Source organism: Pipistrellus kuhlii, unplaced genomic scaffold (assembly GCF_014108245.1).
Source record: "Pipistrellus kuhlii isolate mPipKuh1 unplaced genomic scaffold, mPipKuh1.p scaffold_m20_p_6, whole genome shotgun sequence".
Taxonomy (NCBI): Eukaryota; Metazoa; Chordata; class Mammalia; order Chiroptera; family Vespertilionidae; genus Pipistrellus; species Pipistrellus kuhlii.
Genome location: NW_023425562.1, coordinates 57,762,219 through 57,785,898, shown reverse-complemented (window position 1 = coordinate 57,785,898; position 23,680 = coordinate 57,762,219). Strand labels below are relative to the sequence as shown.

At 54.9% G+C, this 23,680-nt stretch overlaps 1 protein-coding gene across 1 annotated transcript; it reads left to right on the top strand.

The window, feature by feature from the left end:
- The first annotated feature begins 1,737 nt into the window (after positions 1-1,737).
- On the top strand, positions 1,738-23,586 carry SIGLEC1 (sialic acid binding Ig like lectin 1). The gene is made up of 22 exons (XM_045574434.1): positions 1,738-1,911; positions 7,528-7,601; positions 7,861-8,220; positions 8,492-8,788; positions 9,971-10,237; positions 10,528-10,782; positions 11,436-11,735; positions 12,380-12,637; positions 13,696-14,031; positions 14,310-14,582; positions 14,791-15,093; positions 16,598-16,858; positions 17,021-17,332; positions 17,836-18,087; positions 18,399-18,668; positions 18,760-19,011; positions 19,325-19,627; positions 20,265-20,525; positions 21,335-21,637; positions 21,896-21,998; positions 22,380-22,449; positions 23,068-23,586. The coding sequence occupies exons 2-22, from the start codon at positions 7,553-7,555 to the stop codon at positions 23,173-23,175; spliced, it is 5,193 nt and encodes a 1,730-aa protein (XP_045430390.1). The 5' UTR covers positions 1,738-1,911; positions 7,528-7,552; the 3' UTR covers positions 23,176-23,586.
- The last annotated feature ends 94 nt before the right edge of the window (positions 23,587-23,680 follow it).

The window sequence follows — 23,680 nt, the reverse complement described above, 5'->3', positions numbered from 1 at the left end:
AAAGGTACGGAGATTTCCTATATGTCCTCTGCCCCCATACATGCATAGCCTTCCCTATTGTAGCTAATGAGCAACCACAGAATTCTCAGTGGCATCCAACAGCAAACATGTATCTTCAGGTGGGCTCAGGTCTAGCTGACGTTGGTCGGGCCCAGCTGGGCTTATTCCAGGCTGCGGGTTAGTCTCACATGTCTGTCCTCCTCTTTGGACCAGCGGGTCAGCTGGAGTATGTTTTTTGCACGGCAATGGCAGAAATGCAAGAGGGCAAGGCAAGCCAAGGGAGTGTATTTCAAGACTTCCTGTCACGTCCACTCACATCCTTTGGCCACATAAGTTTTGGCTAAGGCCAAATCAGTGGGTAAAGGAGAATGCTTCGCCTACCACAAAGCTATGGGATAGATGCGTGTAGTCTGCAGTAGATGGACTGGGGCCAGTAAGTTGCATAGGCCCAGAGCTGGGAGTCTCTGGACCAACAAGCCTTATGTTGGGGTTGGAGGAGGAAGCAATGGGATGAATCCAAGGTTGGGAGTGACAAGGAAGCTACAAAGAGGAGAGAATGGGAGAGATCTAAGTTCTGTGGGGCCTGAGGATTTCAGGATAGAATGTCAGGAGACATCTACTTTGGATCCTGGGTCCATCCGATTCAGGGTTTCACATCTTTTTATTTTTATTTTTATTTATCAGCACATGAGGTTTGCCCACAGGATCGAGGGGGGCTGATCTGCCATGGCGGGGCTCCCTATCACTACAGATAGGCAGGGGCTGAGGTGAAGTAAATTTAAGTTACAAAAACAGAGAAACGTGTTGTCCCTTGTATCCAGGATTGTTTGGAGCAATTAACATCTGTCCCATATGCCAAGTGCTTGGCACATAGTAGGCCCTCCATAAAATGGGCTCCAGTATTGTAATGGTAACTCTCCCGTGCTAGGGTCTTTCCTTTTCTACCTCAGTGGGTGTCCCAGGGCCCCTGTGTTCCCCACAACCAGGACCTGCTTCCTGACGGGGGGGAGATTCTTCTCAAAGTGTCTGGTATGCCATGGGGTGTGGAGAATCAACACCTTGGTCTGGGTGCCCAGGAATGCTCCCCTCCTCCAGGCGATTTCTATTGCCCATTTCAAAGCCAGTAGACTTCATTTATGGATTATATGTCTCTCAGAGTTAAATGTTTGGGACTCCTGCCCTAACTGGTTCGGCTCAGTGGATAGAGCGTCGGCCTGCGGACTGAAGGGTCCCAGATTCGATTCCGGTCAAGGGCATGTATCTTGGTTGCCGGCACATCCCCAGTAAGGAGTGTGCAGGGAGCAGCTGATCGATGTTTCTCTCTCATCGATGTTTCTAACTCTCTATCCCTCTCCCTTCCTCTTTGTAAAAAAAATCAATAAAATATATTTTAAAAAAAATGTTTGGGACTTCCCACTGTTCTAAAGATACTGTACTCCTGGGATTGCCCAGCTGCACCCTGATATCCCTGGGTTTGCCTCCTGCCCAGTGGTCAGGAGGAACAGTGCGCAGAAAGCTCCCCTCCACGCTCAGGCTCCCTAAAAAGGCCACGAGCCCCCAAAGAGAGGGGTGAACAGACCCTCCATGTCCCTCCACTTTTCCTGAGAGGAAGAGATAGAGTGGCCCCGGGCCCCACTTTGGCTTTTGCTCAAGTCCCTTGGTGCTCAGCCTTCCCTTGCCAAGTCTTTCCTGTCCTGGATTGCGAAAGGCCTGCAGCTGCCTCCCCGACCAGCCTCCGGGCTGGGCAGTACAGCTGAGGCTCGGGGAAAAGAAGAAGCAGCTTCTGCGGCTGGATCTCCTCTCTCGGGGTGACAGAGCCCGGGGAGCAGGCAGCACAGGCGCGCGTGGCCCTCCTTCCTGTTCTCCTCCCCTGCGGTTCACCAGCCTTGCAGCCACTTCCCCTGGAGCAGGTACGCCTATCCCTGGGCCTGGAGGGCGAGTGGAGGGAAGGGAGCAGGGCTGGGCTGAGGTTGGCTGGGGGTCATCTGGTGTGAGAGCTGGATGCCAAATCAACCCAAGCCCAAGACACTAATCAAAGCTGCACTCCTAACCTAAACCCTTCCACAGCTCCAAATCTTCCCAACCCACATCCCATTCCCAGTCCCAATCCCAATCCCAATCCCATTCCCAATCCCAATCCCAATCCCAACCACCGTCCGGCCCAATGCAGGCCCCTGATCCACCCTTATCTCACTCTCCCTTGCATCCCAACCCAACCATTTTACTAATCACTGGCCTTTGCCCTCACCCCAAGCCCATCACTCTCACCTCCGTGTCATCCCTGATTCCATCCCAAAGCACTGCCTGCCCATCACTGTCACCCCAGCCCAACCACAACGTGGCCTTCGTCTTCCCCTCACTCTGAGCCCAGGCCGCTCCTGGGACTTTCCACTGTGATAAAGATACCCCTTCCCAGGGTTGCCCAGCTGTACCCTGATTTCCTTTCAGGGGGCAGAGCACTCCAGCTGTCTGTGTCACCCTTTTCCCTCCTTCTCCAGCCAGATGGGGAAGTTGGGGAGAAGCCCTGGTCTAAGAAACAGAAACTGAATCCTGCTGAGCTGCCTGCAGTGAAAATGTTTTAACACCGCCCCCCCCCCCCTCCCCCCCCGCTGGACTTGGCCTTTGGGACAGAGGTCAGGCACTCGGATCCCAATTCACCCTTTTCTTTGTCCTGGGACACGTAGTCTCATAGAGACTTTACCCGCTCACTTGCTCCCACACAGGCAGCGAACATGGGTGCCCACCATGTGACAGGCCATATGGGTGCCCATCCCAACCCTGACGCAACCTCTACCGTTTCTGGGTAGGAGTGAGGGTTTAAAACTCTGTCTTCAGAGCACCCAAGACCTGGGGATACAAGGATGAACCTCAGGAACTCCCTGAGGTCTGGGGAATGACACTCTCTCCAATGGTCATTGCCCAAGGGGCAGGTTGTTTTAGAACTGTGCTACTCTCTGCCCCCCAATATACCCACCCCTTCCCCAAGACCCATATTATCCCTCTGCCACCAGGGAGCACAGCTTAACCTAAGCCCTCAGTACCAGTCTTTCTTTCTTTCTTTCTTTCTTTCTTTCTTTCTTTCTTTCTTTCTTTCTTTCTTTCTTTCCTTTCTTTCTTTCTTTCTTTCTTTCTTTCTTTCTTTCTTTCTTTCTTTCTTTTTCTTTCTTTCTTTCTTCCTTCCTTCCTTCCTTCCTTCCTTCCTTCCTTCCTTCCTTCTTTCCTTCCTTCCTTCCTTCCTTCCTTCTCTCTTAATAATTCTTCATTGTTGAAAGTATTACATATGCCCCACACACACACATTGGTCCCTTCCAGCCCCCTCAACCCCTCCAACCCCCCCCCCCCAACCCCCTAGGCCTTCACTACCCATTGTCTGTGTCCATGGGTCATGCATATATGCACACCAGGTCTTTGGTTGACTACCTCACACCCCTCTTCCTCCCCCCCACCCCCCCGCCCTTCCCTCCAAGATTCCTCACTCTGTTCCATGCTTCCATGACTCTGGATCCATTCTGTTCATCACTTTATTTTGTTACTTAGATTCCACGTATGAATGAAATCATGTGACACTTATCTTTTTCTGATTGACTTATTTCACTTAGCTTGACACTCTCCAGGTCCCTCCATGCTGTCTCAGAGGGCTAGAGAGTCTTCTTCTTCTTCTTTTTTTTTTTTTACAGCTGCATCGTATTCCGTGGTATAAATGTACCACAGCTTTTTTTTTATCCACATGGCTACTGATGGGCACTTGGGCTGTTTCCAGGGCTTAGCTATTGCAATACCAGACTTTCAAACAGAGACAAGGGTCTTCCTGTCTGGGGTTCTTCTTGCCCTTCTTCTTCTACTTTTTCCCCCCAGAAAAGTTCTCAGGACTGAGATTGGTTTTTAGGCTGAGCTATTAAGATGGGCTCTGGTTGGACCAACCCTTCGAGTAGTGTGGCTGGGCTAAATGACATCTACATGCTGTAATTTTGGGTAGTCCTAGAAAGAGTCCTCCTCCCAAACGCTCTAAAATCCCTCTTCCATTCCAGGAACAGTATGTTTAAGACCCCACCATTCCTCCACCACTAGGTTCAGCATTGCCCTTTCCAGGGCCCCAGATGGGAACAGAAAGGGGAGCTATGGATATCAGCAAGACATGCGCATGCTGTCTTGCTGATGTCCTAGCTGTAGAAGATTGGACCCTGATATTCAGCACGGCTGCTGGCTCCAAGGCCATACCTGCCCCCAACCATGCACAGTGAGCTGCCTTTCTGCCCAGCATCCAGGTCTCGCGGCCCAATCTGACACTGGGAAACAGAAACTGAATCCTTCAGAGCTGCCTACAGCTGGGCCAGCATGAGCCATTCTTATGGCCAAAGGCCAGGTGTGGGTATAGCCTCCTGGGACAGGAGCAGGCCTAGGTTGGCCCAAAGAATTGGGGATAGACCAGTGGGTCTCAGAGAATGACCAGACCTGTAGGCTGGATCATCCGAAGCCCGGGGCTGGGTCTCCTGGGGAGCATGGATCTTCGGGGCCTTCCCTCGCCTTTGCTTTGATGTGCTTCCTGCAAGGACACCCTCTCTTTTCACACTTGGCTAAGTTCTATTTTGTCATCCTGCCAGGCCATTCCGGCTTCAGCCAGGCCCCGAGTGTCTGCTCAGCACTCCCCAGGTGTGCCCCCTGGTAGCCACCAGAATCAGCTGGGAGTTGTCATGAGTTTCCTGTCCCCACTTCCAGCCTCTAGGCCCTCCCCTCACTGCAGAGTCAGCATTTAATACCAGGAGGACTGCAAAGTTGGCAATATGGGTTTTGTATGTGTGCGTGGTAAATGGGCAAAGCATAAAGTGTGCTGTTTTAACCATTTTCAAGAGTACAATGCAGTGGCATTCAGTACATTCACAATATTGTGGAGCCATCACCACTGTCTATTTATAGAACTTTTTCATCATCCAAAACATACACTCTGTACCCATTACACATTAACTCCCCTCCCTGCAGCCTTTGAAAGTCTCTGTTCTGCTTTCTGTCCCTATGAATTTGCCTACTTTAGGTATCTCTTTAAGTGGAATCTTACAATATTTGCCCTCTTTGATCTGGCTGACTTCACTTAGCATAATATTTTCAAGGTTTACCCATGCTGTAAAATGTGTCAGAATTTCATTCCTTCTTATGGCTATCCCGTTGTTTTTTATCCATTCATCTGTTGATGGACACTTGGGTTGTGTTCACTTTTTGACTATTATGAATAACACTGCTATGCACCTGGGAGACCCAGGAGCAGAGTTGCTACATCACACGGTAATTCATGTCTGACTTCTTGAGGGACCACCAATAGTTTCCCACAGGGGCTGCACTATTTTACATTCCCACCAGCAGTGCACTGAGCTTCTAATGTCTCCATATCCTCTCCAACATTTATTTTCTGATTTTGTCTGTTTGTTAATAGCCATTCTGATGGGTGTGAAGTGGTAGCTCATTGTGTTCTTAGGTTGTTTTTAAAAAATATATATTTTATTGATTTTTTTACAGAGAGGAAGGGAGAGGGATAGAGAGCTAGAAATACTGATGAGAGAGAAACATTGACCAGCTGCCTCCTGCACATCCCCTACCAGGCATGTGCCCGCAACCAATGTACATGCCCCTGACAGGAATCGAACCTGGGACCTTTCAGTCTGCAGACCCACGCTCTATCCACTGAGCCAAACCAGTTTCGGTTGTTGTTTGTTTTTAATTCTCATTTGAGGATATATATATATATATATATATATATATATATATATATATATATATATATATAAAGAGAGAAAGGAAGGGAATTAAAGGGTATGAAAGAGAGGATGAAGGCAACCAATCAGTTGCCTCCTGTATGCTCCCCAACACGGGCTCGAAACTGAAACCTAGGTATGTGCCCTGACTGGGAATCAAACACGCAACCTTTTAGTCTACAGAACCAAGCTCCAACCAACTGAGCCACGCAGACAGGGTCATTGTGGTTTTAATTTGCATTTTCCTTATGACTAATGATGTTGAGCATCTGTTCATGGGCTTACTGGCCATTTTACATCATCTTTGAAGAGATGTCTATTCAAGTCCTTCTTCCATTTTAAAAATTTGGGTTGTTTAGAGTTTGTTGTTGAGATGTATAGGAGTTCTTTGTATATTCCAGATATTAATCCCTTATATATGATTCTAACCCCGTGATTTACAAATGTTTTCTCACATTCTGTGGAGTTTTCTGTTTACTCTCTTCCTAGTATCCTTTGATTCACAAAGGATATTTTGATCAAGTTCAACTTATCTATATTTTCTTCTGTTGCTTGTACTTTTGCTGTCGCACTTAAGAAATCATCGCCTGATACTAGGTCATGAATCTTTTCATCCATGTTTTCCTCTAATAGTTTTATAGTTTCAGTTATATGTGTTTCTGCCCCCTCTCCCCTTCAGGTCCATATTTCTGGCACTCCCAAGAGCCTCCCACCCTCACCAGGGTCACTCCATGGTAGAGGGTCCCTCTGCCTTCCCGTGCATTGTGTACTATAGGCAATTAACTCATGCTTGTGGGATATGTTTGTGCGGGGCCCTTGTGCCCCCCGTTGCACCTAAGCTTGCCCTGTCACCAGCTCTAAAGGCCAAAGACCACTCTCTGCGGCAAAGCCTGGGGGCTGCTGTGCCGGGCTGAGGCACACGCCTCCACTTTCAGGCTCTCACAAGATGCCAAGGACAAGGCAAGCACTGAGGTGGTTCTGGTGACTACAGGAACCCCAAAGGGGAAGTTTCAGCTCGAAGCTGCCTTCAAGCTGTACCTTGAAGACTGAATAAAGTTTCAACAGGCAGAGATGATTTGTGGTGGGGACATAGCTAGTCAGCTGGAGAGCCCGTGTGTAGCTGGGACTGACCCCAGGGTGGATGTGTGAGGAGCAGGGAGTGAAGGCGGAGCTGGGAGTAAGAAATTAGGACATTTTAGGGATATATTGGGCAATGGGGAGCCACAGGAGGTTTTTGAGCAAGGGAATGGCCCTGAAGGACAGCACTGTGCTGAAGTGCTCAATCAAGCCCCATATGGCTTATAGCTTGTAAGGCTAGAGGCAGGGAGATAAGTCTCAAGTAAGAAGCCGTTGTTCTTGCTGAGTGCCTTGGAGTAAGTCACCAGGCCTCTCTGGGTTCCAGTTCCTGTTGGCTTGGGTGGCAAGGAGGCACAGGGAGGGGCAGGGAAGTGGAGGAAAGGGAGCAACAGCTGCTCATCTGCTCTGGGGGAGTGCTCCTGAAAGGTTGGGAAAGCAGAACTTGGGGTGGGGCTTAGGGGCACCCAGAGGGTTTTCTAGTGCATTCCACCAAGTGAGGGCATAGCTGGGTACAGTCCACGCCCTGAACGTGGGCTCCCAGCTCCCAGTCGGTGGCTGCCCCAGCAGTCCTTGGAAGCCCTGCCCTGTCAGCATAGCCTGTGGGGACGCAGGGCTGACCCTTCGGCAGGCTCCGGACTGAGGTGCCTGGAGCCTCCTTAGGAGCCCCGTGTATCCAATCAGTACAGTGCACACCACTCTCTTACACACCAGGACAGGCACGAGGACCTGCTATGGGCCACCTGCTTCAGCTTCTCCACCTGGCCGCATCCATCTCGACAGGTAAGCTTTGCTGGCCTTGCTCACCTCACTGGGCCTGGCCTCCGTGAGCCCAGCCTTTGCTGGCCCGGCAGACAGACTGTGCCTGGTCTCAGGTTGGCTGTTGAGGTTGAAGGTTGGGCACAGAGAGACAGCGGCAGGGAGCAGTGATCCTCCCAGAGGACATAGCAGGGATTGGGGGTTCATCTGGGGCACCTTCTATAGGGCGGATCATGGGGCTCTGCGCTGACACTATTCTCCTGTCTGTCTGTTCCTCCCTCAGTCCTGGCCAATTGGGGTGTCTCCCGCCCTGTGGCCGTGCAGGGCGTGAAGGGGTCCTGCCTCGTCATTCCCTGCATCTTCAGTTTCCCTGACAGCGTGGAGGTGCCCCACAGCATCACAACCATCTGGTACTATGACTACTCGGGAAATCGGCAGGTGGTTTACCACTCGGGGGGCTCCCAGCAGGTAGAGGCACGCTTTCGTGGCCGTGCCCAGCTGCTGGGGAATGCCGAGCACAGGGTGTGCAACCTGCTGCTGAAGGACCTGAGCCCCCAGGACTCGGGCGCCTACAGCTTCCGCTTCGAGATCAGTGATATCAACCGCTGGGTAGATGCCACAGGCACAGCGGTCACTGTGACAGGTGAGGAGCGGGGTGGCCTGGTTGCTGCCTGCAAGGGGCTCCCAAGCTGCTTCTGGCCCCACTGACTCACAGCCCCAGTCCTTGTCCTAAACCCATCCCCAGCCCCAGGCTAGTCCCAGCCTTGTGTCCTCCATGCATGCACCCCAAGCGGGAGGGGGTAGAAAGCAGACTCTCCTTCCCGCCCAGCGCTCGTGCCTCAGCTGGGGCTTGCAGAGCAGGAGGCGTCAAGTGTGGTGATGGGGAGTCCTGAGCCTCCTGTCTTTGTCCTCAGAGGAGCCCAGTGTGCCCACCATTGCCTCACCGTTACAACTTCGCGAGGGCATGGAGGTGGACTTCAACTGCTCCACTCCCTACGCGTGCCTGCAGGAGCCCGTCAGCCTGCAGTGGCAAGGCCAGGACCCAGCTCGCTCCGTCACCTCCCAGTTCCAGAAGCTCGAGACCACGGGCATCATCCACCGGGAGACCCTCCACATGGCCCTGACCTGGCAGGACCACGGCCGGACCTTGAGCTGCCAGCTCTCGGTGGCCGGACACAAGACACAGGGCGAGATTCTCCTCCAAGTGCAGTGTGAGTGTGCTGGGGGCCACGCCCTCGTCCCTGAGCACCCAGCTGTGCCTCCCCAGAGAAAACCGGTTCCTTCTCCAGCCCATAGAAACAGAGCCCTCGCCCCTGCAGTAGGCTGGGTGCTCTCTGATCTCTTGGGTGGGGCCGGGTAGAGAGACTGCTAAGCACCAAGAGCCACCTTCAAGCTCCCTTTCACCTCTTGTCCCTGAGGCCAGGTTGGGCACAGATGGGGAGACAAAGACCCAGAGGCTGGGGGTCAGGCAGCAAGGACCTTGGGATTTAGCCCAGCTCTGGAGAATGCTGGGAGGTGGGGTCAATCCTTTGTGGCCTAGCGCTGCTCACATCCACGGTGATCAGGGCATCACTCGGACATGGCAAAGAGGCCGTGGGAGAAAGACGAGTTTCCACTTGAGTGAGCATCTTCCCATCACAGAACAATGGGGCGGATTTTTCTAGAACAACGGCTATCCACAGGCTGACATGACCATCCACTAATAAGCAAACTTTGGGCAAGTTGCTTGCGTCTCAGAGCCTCCGTTTTCTCATCTACATGAGGGGTGGTAACAACAAATGCCGGTTCCTTTCTCATAGAGTTTGCTATGAAAATTGGAGGAGTGCTTGGCACATACCAACTAGTCAAATATATTAGCTTTTACTATCTTCATCTCTACGCAGATCAAGGACTTGAAAATGTGAGCTTTTATTAGCACATTTTCACCGTGAGAAGCTTTGAAACGAGATCCTAAAACATGCAGCCTCTTTGTGTTGTTGGCGCCCTCTTTACAAATGGGTTAACCATTCTCAGAGCTAATGCGACTGTCTTTGGCTCCCTCCATCAGGTGCTTTGTCCCTTACCAACAGCTACCACAGGCCACCAAGGCAAACAGTGTGGTACCCATGACCCCCCACATCGGACAGAGGACATTGGACGTTGTCATGAGGCAGAAAGCCCTGGAAGGCAGTGGGGGCTGGACAATAGGCCACACATTGCATTATCAGACTCTCAGTGATGTAGGAAGGAATTAGCAACATAAAATGGGGTTCAGCACAGCCGGGGACAGAGGAACTAATGGGACTGAGGATTTATGTGGGCGGGCTTCCTTAGGGCAGGGTGCTGACAGAGAGTGGGTTACTCCTTCCCAGCCAAGGCTCCTTACCTCACACCCTACCCATCATGCCTTGCAGATGCCCCCAAAGCTGTGGAGATCCTCCTCAGCCCCTCGGAGGGGAACATTCGCTCAGGTGATCTGGTCACACTCACCTGCAGGGTGAGCAGCAGCTACCCCACGGTCAGTTCTGTGCAGTGGCTCAAGGATGGGACGCCCCTCAAATCCCAGAGTTTTGTGCTGCAGTTGCCCCAGGCATCCTGGGACGATGCTGGAGTCTACACCTGCCAAGCCAGGAATGAAGTTGGCTCTTCAGTCTCACCCCCTTTCAGCCTCCACATCTTCAGTGAGTCCTGGGTGAACCTGGGTCTTGACAGAGGGTGGGGAAGGGGTCCAGGCCATAGGGGCTGAGGAGAGTCAGGTCAGGGTGCCTTCTCAGACAGAGGACAAACCTCCCTGGCAGGGTGAGGTGTCAGGAGGGTCCTCATGACCAGGACAGACACAGCAGGCTCCACTGCAGAAGGGTGTGATGTAAACCATGCAGATTAAGCTGAGCGGCTGCAAACCCGGGATGCTGAGGAGTTGGGCCTGCAAGTCAGGTGGGTACCCCCAGTGTGCCCTCCGCTGCCCCCACAGTGGCTGAGGTCGAGATGAGCCCAGCAGGCCCCATCCAGGAGAACCAGACAGTGACGCTGACCTGCAACGTGCCTAAAGAAGCACCCAGCGGGCTGCGCTACAGCTGGTACAAGAACCATGTCCTGTTGGAGGATGCTCACAGCCCTACCCTCCAGCTGCGCTCGGCTACCAGGGCCGACACCGGCTTCTACGTCTGTGAGGTGCAGGATACCCATGCCAGGGAGCGCTCTAAGCCCGTCAGCGTGGTGGTCATCCGTAAGTGACCAGTGTGTGGCAGACACTGCTGGAGCCGGTCCAAGGGGTGAGGCGCCTGCAGGCAGGTTAGGTCCTGGGCCGGGTGGCCTTGAGCTCTGCACACCTGGGCAAGGCTTGGACCTCCCTGGGCCTCTGTTTCCTCTGATTTAAAAAATTTTTATTTTGAAATAAGTTAAAACTTCCAAAAAGATTACAAAGAATTATCATATACAGTACCTTTAATTTAAAGTCCCAATTAGTTTCCCTGGCTGGTTTGGCTCAGTAGATAGAGCAACAGCCCGCGGACTGAAGAGTCCTGAGTTTGATTCTGGTCAAGAGCTCATGCCCGGGTTGTGGGCTCCATCTCCAGTTGGGGGCATGCGGGAGGCAGGCAATGATTCCCCATGCATTGAGCCAAATCAGCTAGGGCTCCCCATCTTTAAAGAAGGGTTCCTGATTCCCACTCTTGGGGTCATCACAAGGATCGACCAGATCACGGATTTGCAGGAGGGTGGGTCAGTGAACTACAAGCGAGCGGGGGAAAAGCTACAAGCTAGGGGGGGTGGAAGGAGAGGAACTATAGGAGGGCGGCAGAGAGCTACTGGCGCATGGATTCGTGTGCAGGGAATCCTGGGAGTCCCCTGTCTGAGGGTCACAGGCCTTTCTCCATACAGACCCACCCCTTGCCCCCCACCTAACTGCCTTCCTGGAGATGAAGGCAGGGCTGGTGGGCATCCTCCAATGCTCCGTGGTCAGTGAGCCCATGGCCACCCTGGTGCTGTCACACGGGGGACTTGTCCTGGCCTCTACCTCTGGCGAGGATGACCTCGGCCCACGCTTCAGTGTCTCCTCTGCCCCCAACTTTCTGCGCCTGGAGATCCGAGACCTGGGGCTAGCCGACAGCGGGGACTACACGTGCACAGCCACCAACTCCTTTGGGAACACGTCCTCCACCCTGGACTTCCAAGCCAATGGTAAGATGGCCGGCGGGGCTGGTGGGAGGGAGCCCAAAGAGCAGGCCTGCTCTGGCCTCCTCCTCCTGGGAGTCCAGAGGGCTCAGCTGAGGGGCTGAACTAGCTGGATCCTAAAATTCACATCAAGGACCCAGGCTATACAGTCATATCCCAACATGGGAGGCTCATGGAAGTCAGGGCAACAAGGGAAACATGGCAGGTTGTCCTAATCCTTTCGTGTACGTCCTGACTCTGAACTTGGAAGGTCTCTCATATGCTTTCATTTGTTTCTTATTTATCACATGTTTGGGGCAGGTTCTGTGCTAGATAGGAGTCAGATGCAGGAGGCACAATGGGATAGCGTCTTCCAACTCTTGGTATCTGTGCTTGGTACCTCATTCTGAGGCCACGGCAGACATAGCTAATGGATTAAGCCAGATGTTTGACACAAGCCTGGGTTCTAGCTCAGAATCCTTCTCAGCCGCGCTGGAGCCAGTTACTATCAATAGGTCAGAATGGGCCTCCAAGGCCAAACCCTCCTGAAGCCCAGACCTACCTACAATTGTCGGGGCGGGGGAGGGGGGAATGCTGCAGGGCTTCCGGCAGTGGGTGGCATGGGGCCACAGATGTGCAGCGAGCTGAGCCTCCCCGTCTCCTTCTGCTAGCGGCCCACCTCCTCATCAGCCCAGCAGCAGAGGTGGTGGAAGGGCAGATGGTGACGCTGAGCTGCCGGAGTGGCCTGAGCCCAACGCCTGACGTCCGCTTCTCCTGGTACCTGAACGGAGCCCTGCTTCTCGAGGGGCCCAGCAGCAGCCTCCTGCTCCCCGCGGCCTCCCGCTCTGATGCCGGCTCATACTACTGCCGCGCCCAGGACAGCCACGGCGCCAGCGGGCCCTCCTCGCCTGCCGTCCTCTCAGTGCTCTGTGAGCAGCCTCCCCACTGGCCCCTGCCTGTCTTGGGGAGGATGGATCAGTCCACTGGGGTCCGCCAGCCATCCCTCCCTCCTCTTGGCCTCCTGCCCCCGTCCCGCCCAGGGTCTAGACCAGGCGGGCAGCCACAGGCCTAGGCACCATGGACCTCTCCACCCAGGGCTACCATTTGGGGAACAAGGCTAGGGATTGTAAACCTCCCCATGGCCCATCTCCAATCCCAGACAGCTTAGAGACCTCTGTGCCTGGCCTCAAACCCACCATGGATACCATGGCAGAGCAGGGCCATGGGACGTCATACTCCTATGCGCTGTATGCGCCCACACCCCACAGGCTGTGCCCTCACAGGCCCCCAGAGACGTGAAAGCAGAACCTCTCGGCACAGGAACTGAGTCTGGTCAGCAGTGGCTGTTCCATATTCGCCTGAGGGGCCCGCCAACATTCAGGGCACCAATATCCGGGACCCCCTCCCCTGACATGAGCAGGAGCAACATCCTGGGACTGTTAGGGACTGTCAGGAAGAGCAGCCACCTCTTAGGGGTTTTCGAGCATCAGGGTGAGATCACGTGGAGGCCTTGCTGATGGCTGTCCTTGACCACCCACCTCCGGAAGCCTCCAGAAAGAGGCACCTTAGGCATTGCCTATTATCCTGAGTAGAGCTGGCTTGAAGACCAGAGATAAGGGGAAGGGTCATCCTGGGGGAAGGGATGGGGTGCAGAGAGAGCAGAGGCAAGATTCCCAGGGATTGCTATGCGGGAGCCCTGCTCAGGAGCACGTGGGAGGTAGGCAGGTGACTGCCAGCCCACAGGGTACCTTTGTTCCCCGAGAAAACGCCCTTCTTCCCCTGGGAAGATTCCATACAGCCCTAAGGCATGGGGGAGTCCGAGGGCAGAGGCTGGATCCCACCCACCCTGGCCTGCTTGTCCCTGTCAGTGCCCAGCTGTGTGTGGCAGCCCTGGGATCAGGCCTTGGCCCAGTGTCTTCTGGGATCCCGGGCAGCCCTGGCAGAGGCTGTGGCCTTCCATGAGTGCCCCCGCTCTTCCTCCCTGCAGACGCCCCCTGCCGGCCCACCCTCACCGCCCGGCTGGACCCCTACACTGAGGGCCTCGGAGATGGCCGTCGAGGCTTCCTGGAGTGCCGTGTGGACAGCAACCCGCCCGCCCAGCTGCGGCTGCTCCACGGGGACCGTGTAGTGGCTACCTCCCCGGTACCGGGGGGCGGGTGCAGCACGTGTGGGGGCTGCTCCCAGCGCGTAAAGATCAACCGAGCCCCGAACCTGCTGGGCGTGGAGATTCTCGACCCCGTGCTGGAGGACGAGGGTGTGTACCTGTGCGAGGCCAGCAACACCCTGGGCAACGCCTCCTCCTCCGTGACCTTCGATGCTCAGGGTGAGTCGGGGCAGGGGCAGTGGCACAGGGTCAGGGGCCAGGATTCCGCTGAAACCCTGTTCTGCTGGAACCCTGGCTCCAAGAGGCTCCATCCAGTGGAACCACCTTGTTCAGCTGCGGAAGTTTGCTTGCTTCCCACCCCTGTCCAGTGGGCACTCCCGAGGGTCTCCTTCCTGCCCCCTCCAGGCCGGGAGGCTGGCCCCCTGGCCCCCAGGGTTGCGGGGAAGCAGTCAAAGTGAGGCCCTGTCTCACGGGGGCCTGTGCTGCCTGCTCTCCAGCCACCGTCCTGGTCATCACTCCGTCGCACTCGCTGCCAGAGGGCACCGGCGCCAACCTGACTTGCAGTGTTCGACGGGAAGCCGGTGGAGGCCCTGCCAACTTCTCTTGGTTCCGGAACGGGGCACTGTGGACCCAGGGCCCCCTGGAGACGGTGACGCTGCTGCCCGTGGCCAGAACAGATGCCGCTCTCTACGCCTGCCGCGTCCTCTCTGAGGCCGGCACCCAGCTCTCCGGCACCCAGCTCTCCGCCCCCGTGGTCCTGAGTGTGCTCTGTGCGTCACGGGCAAGGGCAACATTGGCACCTGGAGGGGTGGTCTGGGAGGAATCGGGCTGGGCTGGGATTGGGGAGACAAGCACGTGGCTTGGGCTGGGGAAGGGTGGGCCGGGACTGTGTGTGGAGGGGGCGGTGGGACACGATGTGGCAGCTGGAACGTGGTGAGCTGGGCTGGGGGTGGCCTCAGCGTCTCCCTGTCCCTGCAGATCCCCCGGACCCTCCGAAGCTGTCAGCCCTCCTGGACGTGGGCCAGGGCCACACGGCTGTGTTTGTCTGCACCGTGGACAGCAGTCCGCCGGCCCAGCTGACCCTGTTCCGTGGGGAACACCTCTTGGCTACCAGCCTGGGGCCCCAGCTCCCATCCAGTGGCCACTTCCATGCCAAGGCCATGGCCAACTCCCTGCAGCTAGAGATCCGAGACCTGGGCCTTGGGGACTCTGGCAGCTACCGCTGTGAGGCCACAAATGACCTCGGATCAGCCAACACCTCCCTCTTCTTCCAGGTCCGAGGTGAGTGTCAGTCCTCTGGTGATGCGGTAGAAACAGATGCCCTGGGACCATTCTGGCCAGGCAAGAAAGTGAGGTCTTTTTCAGGCCTGGTTTCTGGATGGTTTCCACTAACCCACAGAGGTTTCCCCTTGTCTCCAGCTAGACATTTTCACCTGCAATAACCATGGCAGCCACTAGGAGGTGGTGGCAATTGTGCAAGGCAGTTTGCTTGATTGGAGCAATTTCTAACAGATAACTTTTTATGTAATTGTATAATTTTGTTAGATAATAAGTACCTTATACAAAATCTAACATTTTTGTACATTATGCATATACATGTGTAATATATGCACACCAATGTAAGTACATTCATATGCATATACAGATGTGCCCATATGCATAAAAATATATTCACATATCTATATATATATATAAAACCTAAGCAACCAAATGACCGAAAGACCAAATGACTGAACAGTCAACCGATTGCTAAGATGTGCACTGACCACCAGGGAGCAGACGCTCCCACAGCCCATCTCCCTGGCTAGTCAACCTTCTGCCTTCCCTCTCCCCAGGCCAGCTGGTACCCCTACCCCCCCCCTCCCATTTGCCCCAATCTGAATTTGTGCCCGAGGCCTCTAGTTTTTCTATAAAAATTCTCCCTACGTGAATAAGCTGGGGAAAAGGAAAGTTAATATCCATAATACTACAAAGGATAAAGAAAAACATACAATTTTTCTCTCACAATGACAAACATCAATTTGTGAACATTTGCCTTGGGCCTTGGTTCTATACATCTTTTCTTATTTATTATACTCATTTTACAGGCAGAGAAATTGCGGGTCAGAGCTTTAGAAGCTTGCTCCTGATCACATGACTAGCAGGTGGCCCTGTCAGCTTGGGACTAATTTGGTTTGGTTCCCAGGCATAGCCTGTGCTCTCAGTCACCACTCCAGCTGTCCCTCCATCTCCCCTTCCCCTCACCCCCAGCTTGGTCTCATCCTGCCTTAGACCCAGGGGGCACTAGGAACTGCCCTTTGCTTAGTCTCCAGTTCCTGGGCTCTCATGACCTTGAGCCTGGCTGCAGAGCCGGCTAGAAAGAGCTAGAGGGAAAAGATCACACTTCCCCTTCTAAGCCCTAAGTCACCCATGCTGAGCTCAACTCATGATCAGGACAATGGCCCTTGGCAGGATTTAGTATTTTATGGTGCCAAACCAACACTTGCCAAGAGCTAAGTGCAAGCACTGTAGCTGGCACTGGGTTGCAGGTCATATAAGTGTGTTGGACCCTCGAGAGGCCCACCTTCTGGTAGGCGAGGTGTGATTGACAGAGCAAAGCCATACCTCAAGGTGGTAAACGCCAGAAGAGATCCATGCAGGGAAGTTGGGAGCAGGAGAAACCAAGGCATGGGATGAAATTAGCACAGGTTTGGGGTCATGCGGTCTTGGTGTGGATGACACCCAGCCCCGGACTGTGGAAGGATATGGCGGAGGGTCCTCACTTGCTCTTGATTTCTTCCGGCAGGAGCCTGGGTCCAGGTGTCACCATCACCCGAGCTCCAGGAGGGTCAGGCCGTGGTCCTGAGCTGCAAAGTACCCACGGAGGCTCTGGAAGGAACCTCATACCGCTGGTTTCATGATGGCCAGCCTCTCCAGGAGTCGACCTCGGCCACACTCCGCTTTGCAGCCATAACTTTGAGCCAAGCCGGGGCCTATCACTGCCAAGCCCAGGCTCCGGGCTCAGCCACCACAAGCCTGGCCACCCCCGTCAGCCTCCACGTGTCCTGTAAGTACTTCTGTACTACGTCTGTTTCTTGGAGTGTGAAGGAGCCAAGGGTGTGGATGGGGGAGGGGATACTGATCCCCGGTCTTGGGCTCTGCCTCCACGAGAGAACCTTAAGATGAGGGACCACCTGGCCAGACCCTGACCACTCCCCACTTTGTGTAGATGCCCCACGCCAGGCCACACTCACCACCCTGATGGACACTGGCCCTGGGCGACTGGGCCTCCTCCTGTGCCGTGTGAACAGCGACCCTCTGGCCCAGCTACGCCTGCTCCGTGGGGACAGCCTGGTGGCCTCCACCCTTCAAGGCGCAGGGGAACTGGCAGGCAGCTCTCCCAGGATGACGGTGGCTGTGGCCCCCAACACACTGCGCCTGGAGATCCGCGACGCAGGGCTGGAGGACGAGGGAGTCTACACCTGCGAGGCCACCAACACCCTCGGCCAGACCTCGGCCTCAGCCAGTTTCGATGCCCAGGGTCAGTGTGGGGGTGTATGTGGGTGGGTGGCTCCCGTAAGAGGAGAGAAGCTTGCTCAGAGAGGCTTCTGGAAGGTTGGGCACAGGCAAGAGGGCTGGTCACAAAGATAGTCCCCATTCCCACCTTTTTTAAGAGCAGCAGTCTCCAAACTTGGGTTTCATGGAAGAACTTTTTTCAAAAACCAAATTTTGTGTGGATGCCCAGCGGACAAAACTAATCAGAAAGGGGGTGCTCAAGGAGAAACCACAGCAGGGCCAGGGAGGCCTGGATTCTCCCATGTGCTCCCCACCAGGGCCAGGGTGGGCTCCGCAGACTCTGCTTGGGATCAGCTGAAAGATGATGAGTTGTTTACCAAGCTCCACCTCTGAGCCCGTACACAGGCGGGCCACCTGTGCCCCCCCAGAGGCCGAGGGAGGGGCGTCCCTCCTCATGGAGACAGGTGGCTGTTTACACAGCCTCACGACCCTCACTGGTGTCATGTCTCTGTGCCCTCCTCTCTCCAGCTGTGAGTGTGCAGGTGTTGCCAAAGGCCAGCGTGCAGGAGGGCCAGCCGGTGAACCTGACCTGCCTTGTGTGGACCAGGGACAAGGCTCAGCTCACCTACACCTGGTACCAAGACGGGAAGCAGCGCCCAGGTGCCCACTCCATCTACCTGCCCAATGTCACAGTCACCGATGCTGCCTCCTACCACTGTGGTGTGGTGACCCCTGGCCAGGCACCACGCTTCTCCGGACCTGTCATCCTTGATGTCCTCTGTGAGTGGTTGATGGCAGGGTGGAGCTGGAAGGAATGACAGAAGCTTCCAGAAATCAGGGCATGGCCAGAGGCCCAAATTGGGAACTCAGTTCCAGAACTCAGCCAGCTGATGGAGCCCTTCACAGGAGCATGAAAGTCGGGCAAGGGGGGATGGACACGCGTATGATCGGTCCCACAGCAGTGCCCCAGATGAGCAAGTGGAAGCACTTGGGGTGGGAGGCCCAGGCCCTCCTGGTTTGAATGGCGCCTACAAACGCCTCCTCATGGCTGAGGCCTCTGAACTCTGTCCACGTCTTTCGTGCTCCTGTAGATGCGCCCCGCAGCCTGCGCCTGACCTACCTCCTGGAGAGTCGTGGTGGGCGGCTGGCCCTGCTACTGTGCACTGTGGACAGCCACCCACCCGCCCAGCTGGCCCTCAGCCATGCTGGTCGCCTGCTGGCCTCCTCGACCGAAGCCTCTGTGCCCAACACCCTGCGCCTGGAGCTGCGGGAGCCCAGGCCCAGGGATGAGGGTCTCTACAGCTGCTCAGCCCGCAGTCCTCTGGGCCAGGTCAACACGTCCCTGGAACTGCGGCTAGAGGGTGAGGCAGGGCTCAGGTCGAGGCCACCAGGGGTGGGATCCACTCTGGTGTGTCTGGCTGGGCCCCGCTGACCCTGGCCTCCTTGGGACAGGCGTGCAGGTGACCCTGGCTCCGTCAGCCGCTGTGCCCGAGGGGGCCTCCATCACAGTGACCTGTGAGGACCCTGCTGCCAGCCCACCCACCCTCTATACCTGGTATCACAACAACCGTTGGCTGCAGGAAGGGCCCTCCACCTCCCTCTCAATCCCGGTGGCTACGAGGGCTCATGCCGGTGCCTACTCATGCCAAGTCCAGGATGCCCAGGGCACACGCAGTTCCAGGCCTGCAGCCCTGCAAATCCTCTGTGAGTAGGGGTCCTTGAATAGGGGTCCACAGGGTGGTGGAGGGCACGTTTGGGCCTCGATGAGGGTGGGCACAAGATTTCAGTGGGCTGGGAATGGGCACTTGGGGAAAGAAGGACATAGATGGTGGGGAAAGAGGCCCCGGGTCCCTGTGACCCCTGCCTGAAGAATCTTCCCACGGGACTCCTGAGAAGGTGGCACTTCTAGGAAATGACTTTGTCCAGAGGCTTCAGCCTCACCAATGCCAGGAGGGTGGACAATGGATAGTGTAGGATTTCCAAGCAATGACCCCAACTGTGCCCTGCCCACCCCCAGATGCTCCTCGGGATGCAGTCCTGTCCTCCTTCCGAGACTCAAGGGCCAGCCCCATGACTGTGGTGCAGTGCACCGTGGACAGCGAGCCACCTGCCGAGCTGGCCCTGTCGCGGGATGGCAAGGTACTGGCCACCAGCCACGGGGCCCATGGCTTGGCATCGGGGACGGGCAATGTCCAGGTGGCCCGCAACGCCCTGCGGCTACAGGTGCAAGATGTGCCCTCAGGTGATGAGAACACCTATGTCTGCAAGGCCCACAATCTGCTGGGCTCAGTCAGCACCACAGGGCAGCTACAGGCAGAAGGTGAGTGGGCGATGCAGGAGGAGACGGGCTCAGGTGCTGGGGGTCGAAGTCCACGTGGAGGGGGGTTGACTGGCCTGAAAGAATAGATACAGCTTCGCCTGATCTGATGGAAGAGGAACAGCTCCCGCTGGAGAGGGTTGCACAGCCTGAGGGAGAAATAGTCTTACCCTTGGAGAGCTCCCTCTGAGATGGAGGTGTAACGATGGCCAAGAGAAGCTTGGGAGCAGAGGAGACATAACCCAGCTCTCACAGAGCGCAGTCTGGGGACAGTGCACAGACCCTCCCCAGGGAAACCTGGGTGGGAAAAGGGAGAGTCCTACCCTCAGCAGGCTGAGGGAGGAGGTGCAGACTCACCCTTGGGGAGTCCAGTCTGAGGGTAGGACACAGCCTCATCCATCAGAACATCTAGTTTGGTGTTAAAGGGCAGCACAGCCCGGCCCTGGAGGTCCCTAGTGTGAGGATGAGAGACAGCCCTGTTCTCAGAGACCTCAGTCTGATGGGGACACAGTCTCACCTTTGGGGCTCAGATTCCAAGTCAGATAAGAATTTCCCACAATGCACAGAGGCCTCTCAGATCTCCCTCAGATCCCACCTAGGCCTGCAGATCCCCAACCACTTCCTGGTCCTTGGCCCGCAGGTGTGCATGTGGTGGCCGAACCAGGCCTGGATGTGCCGGAGGGTGCCGCACTGAACCTGAGTTGTCATCTTCCTGGTGGCCCCAGGCCCATGGTCAACTCCACTTTCACTTGGTTCTGGAATGGTCGGCAACTATATGCAGAGCCTGTGCCCACCCTTTCCTTCTCCTACGTGTCCCGTGCCCAAGCTGGAGTGTACCACTGCCGGGCTGAGCTCCCCACGGGGACCACCACCTCTGCTCCAGTCATGCTCCGTGTGCTCTGTGAGTGTGACACAACGCCTCCCTCCCCCAGTTTCCCTACTACTCACATGCCCACCTCAAGTCTTCTTCCTCTTCTGCCTGCAAAGAGCAAGGACTTCACAGTCATGGAGTCCTGGACTGAGGGACTCCTATTGCCTTTTTGTGCATCTGTGCCTTGGTTTCCTCATCTGCAAATGTCAGTCCCCTCACCTTGTGAGGCGTATAGTAGATAAAGCATGCAGAATGCCTGGCACACAATTAGCCTTCATCAACCTTGGTTCTCTATTCCATTTTCCACCAGGGCCTCATGCTGTTTCAGTCAGCTACTGCTGTGTAACAAGCCGCCCCAAAACGTAGTATTAAAAAAAAAAATAGCCATTTATTTTATCACAATTCTATCAACCGGAAAGTCCTTCTTACATTTTGACTTTCTTCATTCTGTTCTTACATTCCTTTCTGAGCAGTTTTGCTGGTTTCACTTAATGTGGCTGCAATTGTCTAATGGCTGAACTGTGGCTACATGGTCTAGGATGGCTTCACTCTCGAGGCTGGTGGTTGGGGCTGGCTGCTGGCTGGACCACATGTGTTCAACAGGCCTGCCTGGGCTTCCCACATGCTTGTATCCCAAGGAGAGCAGAAGCTGTGAGGACTTTTAGATCTATCCTTGAAGTTACACAATGTCACTTTTGCCTTCCAATGGTCAAAGCGAGTCAAGGAGTGAGGAAACAGGCTCTTAACGGGAGGGGCAGCCACATCACCTTGCACGGGTACAGGGAGGAAGGGATTTGTGGTTGTTTTCTATAATCACCACACTCTCTGTCTTCCCGCAGACCCTCCCACGACACCCACCATGACGGTCTTTGTGGAACCTGAGGGCGGCATCCAGGGTATTCTGGACTGCAGAGTGGACAGCGAGCCCCTAGCCAGCCTGACCCTCCACCTTGGCAGTCGAGTGGTGGCCTCCAGCCAGCCCTTGAGCGCTCCAGCAGAGCCCCACATCCACGTCTCAGCCACCCCCAACGCCTTGAGGGTGGACATTGAGGAGCTGAGGCCCAGTGACCAGGGAGAATACGTGTGCTCTGCCTCCAATGTCCTGGGCTCCGCCTCTGCCTCCACCTACTTTGGAACCAGAGGTGAGGGAGGGCTCCATTTCCCGGGCCACCCTACACAAGACCTGGCGCTCAGGTCCCAAGGCTTCCTTCTGAGGTTTTCCCTGAATCTCTTCAGCTTGTCTGTCTGGTCTAGATGGGTTGCTTGAAGCTCCTTTGCATGGGGACTCTCCTGACCTAAAGTGAAAGTTAGAAAAGATTTCACCTTGGGAAGGTCACTTGGGAAGGAGCTTTGAAGGCCTGGCGCCATAGCTGTCCCCTGAGCTGTCTCCTGTGTTCCAGCCCTGCATCGCCTGCACCTGTTCCAGAGCCTACTCTACTTCCTGGGGCTGCTGGCTGGCCTCCTCGTCCTCCTGTTGGCCCTGGGAGCCTGCTACGTCTGGAGGTGGGTACAGAGCTGGAGGGTGGATGGGGCCACCTCAGCCTTCTCTCTTTTCCCCTAACATTCCCCCATGTCCTTTCTACCAAATTCACAGGCTCCATACCTTCTAGCCTGTCTTCTTTCCTTCCCACGTTCCAAATTCTGGCATCTTTTCTAGAATTACCTCTAAATCCACCTTGCTGTAGTTTTCTTCTTTCCTTATCTCTACCGTGTCTGTGCTGAAGAAAGGACTGGGCGGGAAGAAAGATTAGGTACCCCACTCCCCACAATGCTCCCCTCTGCTTGGTGCAGTGAGCAGTCTGGGACAAGCATGTAGGGCGGGTGAAGGAAATGGGGACAGGCAGGGAGAGGAGAGGCTGTCTGAGTCCACTCTTGCCCTCGCAGGAGACGTTTTCATAAGCTGAGAATGGGTGAGAATTCCGTGGAGATGGCTTCTCAGAAGGACATCATGCAGGTATCTAACCACCATGTGGGCACAACATTCGCAATGCCCGGCTACCCCACAGTGCAGGGCTGGCCCCTAGAAACTGCTCTCATTTTTAGGCTGGTTTCTGGGGGTAAGGGGAGTCGGGGGAGAGAATATAGAGATCCAGGGCCCCTTGAGAAGACAGGGGGAGCCGTCTTCTGATCAGGGCAGAGAGAAACCACGTGTTTTCTGTGCGGCTGGCTGGATGACTGGGGCAGACATTCTGAACTTAGCAGCAACACCTCCACTTTCAAGACACATCTTGGAATGCCACCTGTGTTTTGGCGTCTCTCTGCCCATCACCTGGGCAAGAGTGAAAAACTGTTTATCCTTCTCCTTGATGGTCCCCTTCTGCAGAAAACCCATTTGGTGGGACAGGGCTTCTAGCCATGCACATTCTCACCAATTCCCTTGAGACCCTTACCCAAGGCTTGGGGTCTGGGGGACTGCCCTCCAGAGTTAGGGATCAGGTGATGACATCTCCCAGAATCCTTCTGTGACCAGGGTTTTCTCTAAGGGAAACTCATGGATCCTGATGCAGCCACATTTGGGACTTTATCCTGTGCTCTACCCCTGAGCTGACCGTGTGGCATTGCCTCCCTTTAGGAGGAGGACTCCAATGGAATCTCTGATGACTTGGTCCTGGTAAACAAGGCTGCAATGGATCCTGACCCCCTCTGTGAAAAAAACGCTGTGACATCTAACATTCTATGACCTGATTCCAAACCTCTTGCCCCCAAGGAAATAGGTGGTGAGAGTAGGGAGTGAACCCTAATATACCCAGGAGGATGTTGACCTTGGAGGACACTGAAGAAAAAGGAGTTGATCATGTTGTCCACTTCTTCTCTTTTCTCTGAATCTCATCTCTCCATTTATCTTCCAATATACCTCCTCCTCACATCCTTCTTGTCCAAACCCATTCTGGACTGTTTGGATGGATTAGAAGAGGAGCTTTCTACTCCTCACACTGTACTAGCACTCTGTACTAGCTATAATATAAGTGCTCTAACAAGAGACCAAATACAGTAACTTCAACTTGAGAAAATTTTATTTCTCTCTCCCATATTAGTCTGGATATGTTATTGTGGTTTAAATTGCTGGTGCTCTGGTTCCTTCTAGCTTATCTTGATTGTGAGGGTTCACAATGACCATACTGCATTCACATTCTCTCCAACAAGAAGAGTGGAAGTCGAAGGTACACCATTCCCATTGTGGACAT